The 10,318-nt window shown below is 31.7% G+C and overlaps 1 protein-coding gene across 1 annotated transcript; it reads right to left on the minus strand.

The window, feature by feature from the left end:
• Nucleotides 1–2,124: 2,124 nt before the first annotated feature.
• On the minus strand, nucleotides 2,125–7,550 carry LOC145109359 (protein CLAVATA3 INSENSITIVE RECEPTOR KINASE 5-like). Its single transcript, XM_079046497.1, has 11 exons — nucleotides 7,202–7,550; nucleotides 6,963–7,095; nucleotides 6,769–6,840; nucleotides 6,532–6,675; nucleotides 6,370–6,441; nucleotides 6,151–6,210; nucleotides 5,944–6,041; nucleotides 5,695–5,841; nucleotides 4,479–4,820; nucleotides 3,498–3,877; nucleotides 2,125–2,596 (listed from the first exon to the last, which is right to left on the minus strand). The coding sequence occupies exons 1-11, from the start codon at nucleotides 7,302–7,304 to the stop codon at nucleotides 2,273–2,275; spliced, it is 1,875 nt and encodes a 624-aa protein (XP_078902623.1). The 5' UTR covers nucleotides 7,305–7,550; the 3' UTR covers nucleotides 2,125–2,272.
• Between the last annotated feature and the right edge of the window lie 2,768 nt (nucleotides 7,551–10,318).

Here is a 10,318-nt window from a genome sequence, read left to right on the forward strand (position 1 = left end):
CATTCCTTTTACCCAAAGTGGGATAAAAGCGATATCTGTGGGCCCCTCGATGATTTAGTGATGACCCTAAGCGCTTGGCCAAGCCGGGACTAAGTTGATGTGTTCAATTGTAGTCTGTTGTCAGTCGTCATAAATCGGAAGTCGGGAAACAATATAGAGAGAATGATCGAATTTCATGTCTTGTGTCTATACGATATCTTGAGAATGGAGGAATATATGATCCCTTATCTAAAGGACACGCGTATCTGATAAGATCAGAGTTGACAGCGGTTTTTGAAAGCTACAATTGCTGATCAGGTTCTGAAGTTATGCAAAATAGTTATTAGACTTATCCAAGTGGGAGACTGTTGGATTAGTGTCTAAGTCCATAACTATTTTGGTATGTACTTGACCTGATTATGAGCATGGTCCTTTTGGGTTGCCTTCACCATAGCAATATGTAGGATGAATTAAGGAGAGAAAGGTTTAATTATGATTTATTAATATATTATGAGAATAATATATTAAAGGAGAAATCATATTGTTTAATTAATATTAGTCAAGAATTAATAAAGAATTAATTTTGTGACTAAAAGAGATTAATTAAACTTAAGGGACTTATTGTGTAATTATAAGATAATTACATAATTGGGCTATGGATCACCTTGGAATAATAGGTTGGACGAATTCTATGGGGAAGCCCATTAGAAATCATCCAAGGCATGTTCCAGAATGGGTCCATGGGCTGCTTAGAGCTTAAGCAGTCAAATTAGGGTTTCCTTGTTAGATAACCCTAATTGCCTACCTATTTAAGGAGCCCCTAAGCCCCAAAAACGTGGACAACTAATCCTTTAGGGTTTCCAGCCGTTTTTGATGCCTCCTCTCTCCTCCCTCTTCATCAAAGTTGCTTAGTGGTGTTTGTGACTCCATTAGAGGTGCAACACTTGAGGCACTAAGCTTTCTGAAGCCAAGGATTGATTGTTATTGCTATATAACAATCAAAGGTAAGATCTAAACCCTAATTTCAGTTATAGTTTATTAGATCTAGGGTTTATGGCTTTGGATTATCAATTGCATATTCATTAGACAAACTAGATCCAAAGCTATTAGGGTTTGCATGTACACCATAGGATTGATGTATTGCTCGAAACCCATCATAACCCACCACCAATCAACTCTCGAAAAACCCACCCAAAACCACCACCACCGATCTGCATTCCAACAACCACCCAAAACTACCGACAAGTTCTACACAGATAAAAAACGAGAGAAAGAGGATTGATTCCAACTTAAAAAGTTGTGAGGTGAGGTGAGGTTATAAGGTTGGTGGGTGGTGGCGACAGAAGAAGATGTCGAATCTGTGAGCCACAGAAGAAAATTTTGATGCTCCTGCTCCCCTATAGAAGTAACCGACGATGTTGTTTTCCGACAACGGGCTTGTGTAATCCTCCACGATGTTGTTGAAGTGATAGGGTAATCTGCTGAAGATGATGTTGTAAAAAAGAAAGGAAATGTGAAAGATGCATTGAGAAAGAGACGGTGGTGGTCCGGTAGGTATTTCAAGGTGGTGTTAGGTGGTGGTCCAATGGCCAGATTTTGATTTTTTGGGGACTAAGCTCGCCAAGAAGATGGAAAATGGGGTAAGGTAGATAAATGGGTGGGGTGCGTAGGGCTAAAAGGTTTTATTTGTTTAAGATTTATTAATAAATGTGAAAATAAACGTTTGGATTTTTTTTTTTTTTTTTATAAATACAAAATAAAGCATGAAGGGTAAAAGATGAATTGTGAAAACTTAAACTAGTGAGTGATGAAGCGTGCAAAGTTAAGACAAATCAGGGACGGTCCGAGTTAATTTTTGAAAATAGGGACTACACGGATGTTTTGACATACGCACGAATGATGATTGGTATAATTTACCTAAAATTTTATTTAAACAAAGTTCTAAGAGTATAATAGTCTTTTTAAGTTAATAGGGACCTAACGCATAATAGTCTTTTTAAGTTAATAGGGACCTAATGCGCAACATAAATACTTTAATTACACATTAATCAAATTTTGAGATAAAGTATATGTTTCCAGTCGATTCATTTTATGAACATAATTTACTTATTTTTGTTAAAATTTTAAGTTAAGGATTGAGTCAACTTTTAAATATAAAAAAAATAGAAACTATATTATTTAATTCACGCTTTTCTCGACAAAACTTTGTACAAATAAACGACTTAAGAACTAAAAAAATTAATTTAAAACTTGATAATAAAAAAATAGATACACTTGATAATACATAACTAATTCATCTTGGGCCAGAGAGTTCTATGGCTTGTCCAAGTAACGAAGAGTCGTCTGTGAGGTCAGAATATCTTTCCGACGAAGACAGCTCCGGCGTTCTGAACTTTCCGGTGGACTCTATCCCCTGTGAAGCTTCCCATCTCTCTGCCAACCCATCACCTTCCAGCATCCGTACAACTTCCGACATCTTTGGCCGGTGGCCGGGAAGATACTGTGTGCACAACAAAGCCACTTTTACAAGCTCTTCCAACTCCATTCGATCGTAATTATTCTTTAAATCTTTGTCTACTAATATGTCTAGTTTCTTCTCTTGATGGATCTTTTTCACCTGAAAAGAAAAAGTACAACTGTTACTGCGTGTGGTACAGCTCATAATGTAAAAGGTACAAGTCAATAATGCATGGCATCTTTGACACAAACTTCTGTGTCAAAGAACCGATGTACATTTGGTACAAGTCTGTAAAGCACTATTGATTGGGCCAGAAAAATAGAGTGAATGTGGTACAACTCTTGCATAAAATCCATAATGCAATTTTGGACATTTCTTAGGACAAACTTTTGTGCAATGAGCTAAAAACAACTCTTAATGAATAAAGTACAACTCTCTTAATAGATAAGCTAAGAGTCCATAAAATAATGTTGCTCTCCTTTAGACATTCAAAGACTGATTCAACAAGTGTCCATTATGTCTTGTTGGGAACTTTTGTATAACTAGCCAAGAATCAAAATCAACTTTTTGGGCAAATTCTACAACTCTTATTGCATAAGGTACAAGTTAGAAAAAACTTACATCTTTGGTCCAATAAATTGAATTGTGAATTTATTGACATTTTGTGCAGAGAAAAAGGGCCCATAATCCCCTTTTGCATCAAAATACAAAAGGTTGATGTGGGTAAAAAAAATTGTTTTATATGAAATGACACATAATTATTAACTATTTATTATATAAATTTTCGATTGTTTACCTTTTGATATTAGTTTTTGTAACAATAATGTTTTGTTTAAAATCAAATAATTTGTTACTTATTTATAATATTAACTCAAAACAAAACTTACAAGATTAAATTTTAACCACCAAATTTTGAACCAGAAAATGTCCAAAATATATTTTTGGACACTTTCTGGTTCCATAGTGCCCCAAAAATATATGTAGAAAAATTACAGATATACATTGTGGGATTGTACAGTACAAATATACAATCCCACGATGTATCAGTTAAGGAGCTTACCCAATCAAGCATTGCTCCTTTCTGGTTTGCGGCTTTTCCAAATTCTAGAGCCCGTTGACCCGTGATGAGTTCAAGCAGAAGGATCCCAAATCCAAAAACATCTGTCTTCTCAGACGATTGGCCCGTTGAAAGATACTCAGGTGCAATATGGCCCACGGTGCCCCGAACCGCAGTGGTGACATGAGAATCTTGATGGTCTAAAAGCTTTGCGAGCCCAAAATCACCAACAACCGCCTCACAACAATCATCGAGTAATATATTTGCAGCCTTGACATCTCTATGAATGATTTTAGGGTCACATTGTTCATGAAGGTACAACAATCCCCTCCCTGCCCCTAATGCAATTTTCTTCCTAAGGCCCCAATCCAACACTGGTTTTGCTGTAAAGGTACAACATCATAAAGCATCAGTCTTGATTTTTGCCCTAATTTTCAAGATTTCAAGAAAGTAAACACAAGTGATGAAAAAAATGAAAAGACAAGATTACCCATGAATAAAAGTACATGTATCCATGCAAAATGTACATCAATCTTACTTTCCCCTGGTTTTAACATATGAAAATTGAAAAGACAGGACCTCTATGCATGCGAAGTGTACACCAGTCTTGATTTTTGCCCTAGTTTTCAAGAATTCTTGAAATTAAACACTACTACTCATTAAAATTGAAAATACATGATTACCCATGAAGAAAAGTACATGTATCTATGCAAAATGTACACCATTCTTGATTTTTGCCCTATTGGAAACACAACACCGGTGATGAAATTTTGAAAAGACAGGATTACCCATGAAGAAAAATACATGTGTCCATGCAAAATGTGCATCAGTCTTGATTTTTTCCCTAATTTTCAAGATTTCTTGAAACTGAACAAGAACAATGAAATTTTGAAAAGACAGAATTACCCTTTACCCATAAGGAAAAAGTACATATATTTATGAAGAATGTACAATCATGTAATGCATGGAAGATTGTGTGTTTACCCTTGAGGCGAGAAGCGACGCTGCCGTTGGACATATATGGGTAGACTAAGAGCTTTTCAGTCGGAGTCATACAGAATCCGTATAACCGGAGGAGATTCCGGTGAACTGCTAGGCTGATCATTTCGACTTCCGTTTGGAACTGCCGTTCTCCGCCGGCGGCTCCGCCATCTTTCAGCCGCTTGACAGCCACCGATGTTCCATCGTTGAGGATCCCTTTGTAGACATGCCCAAAACCCCCTTTTCCTAATATGTTCTTGTTGCTGAAGTTGTGTGTTGCGATTTGAAGTTCCCGGAGTTGAAATTTCCGCAAGTTTCCGAGTGAAACTTCTTCCGGATGTTTATCTGAATTTGCCGATTTGATTAAAGAAAAATTACAACGTTACCCTTGAAGTCAAAGTAAACAATTTTCAACTTTGAAATTGGAGCTAAAGTTTTTTGCTTTTTTGAGGAATTTTTTAGAATTCATCGAAGTCATACAACATTTACATACCTATTATTGTGGTTGTTAAATTCATCCTGAAAATCTCATTGATTTTGATTTTGAAATATGAATGGTTTGACCTTAAAAATCAAACTCTTCCATTAACAGTAGATTACTACTGTTCCATAAAAATGGAACAGTTTGAAATTGATTGTTGTAAGGTATTTAAATTTGAAAAAAAGTTATAAATATTTTAAATTTTATACAACAGTTTGCTAATTTTTAGAATACAAAAGTAAAATTCATCACAAATTGTAGATCAATGTTTAAAATTATTAAAAACGTAAAAAGTTTGACATGAAAAGTCAAACATCTCCATTTTCTTGTAATGAAATATGAATCAAAATAGTAACATTTAAGGAAAAATAGAGAAAATCACTTGTATTTATATGATTTTATTGATATAGTCAATTATATTTATTATGATTAAACTGTTATCTTATCATTTTTCAAAATCTATTTTTCGTGTTTACCCGATTTTGCTATCAAGACAAAAATTCCTAAATCATAAAGTTATTTTCCGGTTTTATATTTAGCTACTTAACTATTTTTCTATTAGTTGGCCACACAACTATGCGTCTTTTTTTTTCAAAAAACCAGGTAACCAAAAACATTGGTTTTTTTTAATGTTAAAAATATGAAAAAATGTAGAATATAAATAAGTGGTTAAACCACGACAAAATTGATAGAAATATGTTGTGTTTCATCATAAATATGATTTTGTAAATCACTAACCTTCAGCATCAAATGAGAGTTCACAATTACGAGTTTTCCTCCACCATATCAACACAATTCCAAATATGAGTGACAAGATGCATCCAACACTTGTACCAATAGCAATAGCGATTTTATGAGTTTTACGTTTTTCCAAGGTGTTTTCGGCTACAAATTATAAAAACATAAAACACCATAAAAAAAATTAGTAATACCCTTTAAATTGATACATAAAAAATATTCAATTTAATTATAAATTTATAATCGTACATTGTGTGTTGTTTAATGGCATAGAAATGGGCATAAGTGTCATTCCATAACATTGTTGGTCGGATCCTGTTTTGCACATCATTGGGTTCCCAATGATGCTACAATAAATAAACATCGATTTAGAAAGAAAGCAATGAAGATGTCTATTTAGGGTGTATAGTAAAATTACTTATATACCCTTATGTTATAAATTATCTAAAGACTTACTTAAAGGTCTTGGAAGGAAATCTAGGAACAGGGCCACTCAAGTTATTGAAGGACAAGTCTCTGCAATGAATGAACATAATTACATAACACCAAAAAGACTCCTTATAAATTATTGTGAATGAACATAATTACATTATATATAGATACACAAATATGTATTTATATATATATTTGAATTATAAATTATTGTAAAAAAAAGATTGGGAAATTAAATCTTACACAAATGCAAGTTGCGTCATGTTTGCTACCGATTCTGGGATTGACCCAGAAAGAGAATTGTTGTTTAGCCTCCTAAAAATATCAAAATTTGAAATTAATTCAAGAACAATGATAATATAAAAGGTATTAATATATTATATTATATTATTTAAATAAACTTACATGTATTGAAGGGCTGATAAATGACCTAAAGAAGATGGGATTTCATTGGTGAAATGATTATCGGAAAGATCAAGTGTTTGAAGCTTCTTCAATTTACCAATTTCTTCCGGGATTGATCCTGTGATGTTGTTATTTTGCAACAATCTACACCAAAAATCAACCAGTTTAATTAAAGTATTAAACCATAAAATAAAAAAATAAAACCAAAAGTTAATAATTAATACTTATATTACTTACACAATCTGAAGATTGGTTAAGTTGCCAATGCTTGGAGAAAGTGTGCCAGATAAATTTTGACTAGGTGTCCCTCTGAAAAACAATCGTATTATCGATAATGAAAACAAGATAATAATTTTGAGAGATATTTTAATATTTATACTTTATATTATTATTATACACACACGAATACACATTTAGTGTGTGAAACTTACAAGCCAATGACTAAACTTTCGGAAGAACACGTGATCATAGTCCAGCTACATGGATCAACAGCATCAGCATCCCAATTTTCAAGAACATCATGAGGATCCAACAATGAAGCTTTGATACCCATTAAAGCTTGAACTGAAAAAAAATCAAAAATCGCAATACCCAAATGAAAAAACTCCATTTTTAACCATTTAAGAACACAAGATTTCATTGAAAAGAAGTGGATTTATCGTTTATATACCTTCGAAGTTGACGCCTTTTGGCGAAAGTAAGGCATATGAACAACCCCAAAACGATAGAAAGAGAAGAAAGAAGGAAGGTGTTTTTACTCGTTGTACTCTCATTTCAATCAAAGTTTGAATGAATGATTGAATAGAAGATCGATGTTTGGAGGATTAATTGAGTGGGATTTGTGATTGTTGTGTGATTTTTGAGGTTTATGGTTTTGGGTTTTGAAATTTGATGATGACGATGATAAACATTTTCCACAAGAATCTTAAAGAACCAAGAAAAAGCAGACTGAGGCGTTTGGTGTTGTTTTTTTGTAGCATAAAGAGAATTGGCACGCCTGTCTTTGCCTCATGTCTCATGGGTCATGAATTAAGGGAAAAAGAAAAATATAAACAAGTTCAAAATTTACTATTTTAAGGGTTCTTTTTGTTTGGTATAAAGTTTTACATATGGGTTTATTAAAATTGTAAATGTCATGTTGTATGAATTAATAAAAAAAAAAGTATATTTGTAGATATTTTATGTGGTTTAAACATTAATAGTTTTTTTTTTTCAATTAAACCGTACCAGTTTTAAATATTTTTCTAAATTAACTATTTTGACATATTTGTATGTTTAGTAAAATTATTTGGTAACTGCAAATTGAAATCTATAATTTTTATTAGTATAGAAATACTCGAAAAAATAGATATGACTTTTTGAAATGTGTAAACATACATATAAAATATAAAATAGGGCTAAAAAGTTTTAAAAAAATCTTGTTTGAAATAACTTTTGGATTAAAGTATTTTTGTTTAAAAGCTCTTAGTTCCAAACAAAGTTTTTATTTAATTCGATTATTTTTCTTAAAAGTTAGAAGCTAAAATATAATCACCGGCAATTGTCCAAATTAACCATTTTGGACATGTTATATCAGGTCAATAATGTTAAATTGAAAAAATGTTTATTTTTTTATGATTTTATTGAATATATAATAATATTCAAGTGGTTGAACCGTTAAATTATCTAAAAAAATATAACGGTTTTTAGAATTTGCTATTGCTAAAATGATAATAATATGTTGATTTTTATGAGAACAGAAGATTTTGGATGAAAATGACAAACTTTTCAAATTAGAATCCTTTTGTTCATATTTCTAAAAGATAAATAGTTAATTGATGAACTACTCCACATGAAACAAAACGACAATAGGATAAAGATAAATTTATTTGATGATATCTCCAAGAATAGTAATTTTTTTTGGGAAAACTAAAATAATCAGGAGGACAAATAAGAAAATGTTAAATTTATGTGTTTTATGATCACTAGTCATGTTATAGTCTAGATATGTGTTCTTGTGTTTTTATAGTTTGTTGATGGATTCTTCATTTGTTTATACTATGTAGACAATGAGGAATCAAACATTCCCTGAGTTTGGCCATTCAATATACTCACAAAGACCATCTTTGTTTAAGGAAAAAATACATAGAATTTGAGAATCTCAAAGTAGCTTAACACCTTGAAGTTGCTAATTTTATTTTTAATTTATTTTTTTATTTTTATTTTTAATTTTGAAGGGTTAGGGGTAGGGATAGGGGTAGGGGTAGGGGTACGGGTAATGGGTGGGGTGATGGTAGATTGTGTGACATTTATTGATTTGATGATCCATGATCCACTAGAGAAATATAGATTTTTTTTCTTTCCATTCATTCATTGAGTATGACTTGATAATTTATACATGTCAATTAATTATAGAAATAGAAAAAACGATTGTACTTGTTAACCATCCTTTGATAGTTTGATATCATTGTCTGGTAATTCCATGATCCACTAAAAGAATATCTTTTCAAATATACTTTTATTTAAAACGAAAAATTCTTTTTGTCAATAAATTCATACGTACATTCTAACATATTAAGAATTGACAAAATCAAAAAATATAATTCCACTATTAGAATTTCATACAATGTACATTTTCTAACATATTTAAGAATGGCATGATAACAAAAATTAATTTTATATTAGAATTTTTAAACAGGCTTATATTAATTATAAAAATGGAAGAAATATTGTTAAGCTTCTTTTAAAGCTTGTAGGACTATAAGGTTATATCAAAGATATTTTAGCAATTTGAACAAGTTCAACCACCCTTTTTACATGAATGATTTTTAAGAAATTTGACAAATAAAACCTTTTATAACACTTGGAATACGTATTTCAAAATGATATCATCAAGAAAAGGCTGCAACTTTGTTTAAACGTTAATACGATCACAAAAGTATGAAATCATCAAGAAAATACTAACTTTGTAAAAAGTTTTACTCAGAAAATACATTCAAGTTGGTTATTATTTATAAAAATCGGTTCTAATTAAATGAAATAAATGTCAATAAATTTGAACTGTATTCCTTCAATGAAACATATTTAAATATAAACTAGAAAGGTTACCCCCGCTACGCTGGGCCAGAAGCTTTCAATGTTGTTTCCGAATTGATAAATATGACAGACATAGAAACTGCAAGGATGAAAAGTCCGGGCTTTGCCCCAGACAAAAAATGTAAAAGTTTTGACTACAAGGACCAGAAGTGTGAAAATGGCTAAAGAATTAAAGGGGTAGGAATTAGCAACTTTTTAGAAAAGGGATCAAAGTTGTCAAACCGTTAAAGTTTTGTGGCCAAACTTTAAATATTAAAAGGTTCCAAAAAAGTGTAAAAATATTGATTGCAAGGACCAAAAGTGTCAAAATGGGTAAAGAATAATGAGCAAAGTTGCCAAAAAAACATCCAAATTTAGTATTCCTAACTTCCAACAATAATACAGGGACCAATTCTGCCAAAAAAATGGGAAGTTGAATGGAACACTAACAAAAGGACATGAATAAATTAATTAAAGAAGTACAGAGACCGGATATGTAAATCAATGGACCAAACCTGGACAAAGTATGCCAACTTCATTATTCCTTTCTTCCACAACTTTAATATATATATATATATATATATATATAATAACAACAAACCGGAAGTTAATGTGGCATTAACCATTTTAATAGCCATAGATTAATAGAGAAAACTCTAAATTTGGTCTATGATTTGCCATTTTTCCTTTTTGTGGTTTTGATGGTAGTGGTTCAAAATTATAAATTTGGTCC

This window comes from Lactuca virosa, chromosome 4 (assembly GCF_052849685.1).
Source record: "Lactuca virosa cultivar CGN04683 chromosome 4, Lactuca_virosa_CGN04683_v6, whole genome shotgun sequence".
NCBI classification, from domain to species: Eukaryota; Viridiplantae; Streptophyta; class Magnoliopsida; order Asterales; family Asteraceae; genus Lactuca; species Lactuca virosa.

Bases quoted from the DNA above. Each gene is read 5' to 3' on its own strand.
- LOC145109359 (XM_079046497.1), bottom strand. From the start codon at position 7,304: ATGAGAGTACAACGAGTAAAAACACCTTCCTTCTTTCTTCTCTTTCTA. The intron at 6,676-6,768 runs GTAAGTAATATA...TTTTTGGTGTAG, and splicing joins TTAACCAATCTTCAGATTGT to ATTGTTGCAAAATAACAACA. The intron at 6,211-6,369 runs GTAAGATTTAAT...CATTCATTGCAG, and splicing joins ATGACGCAACTTGCATTTGT to AGACTTGTCCTTCAATAACT.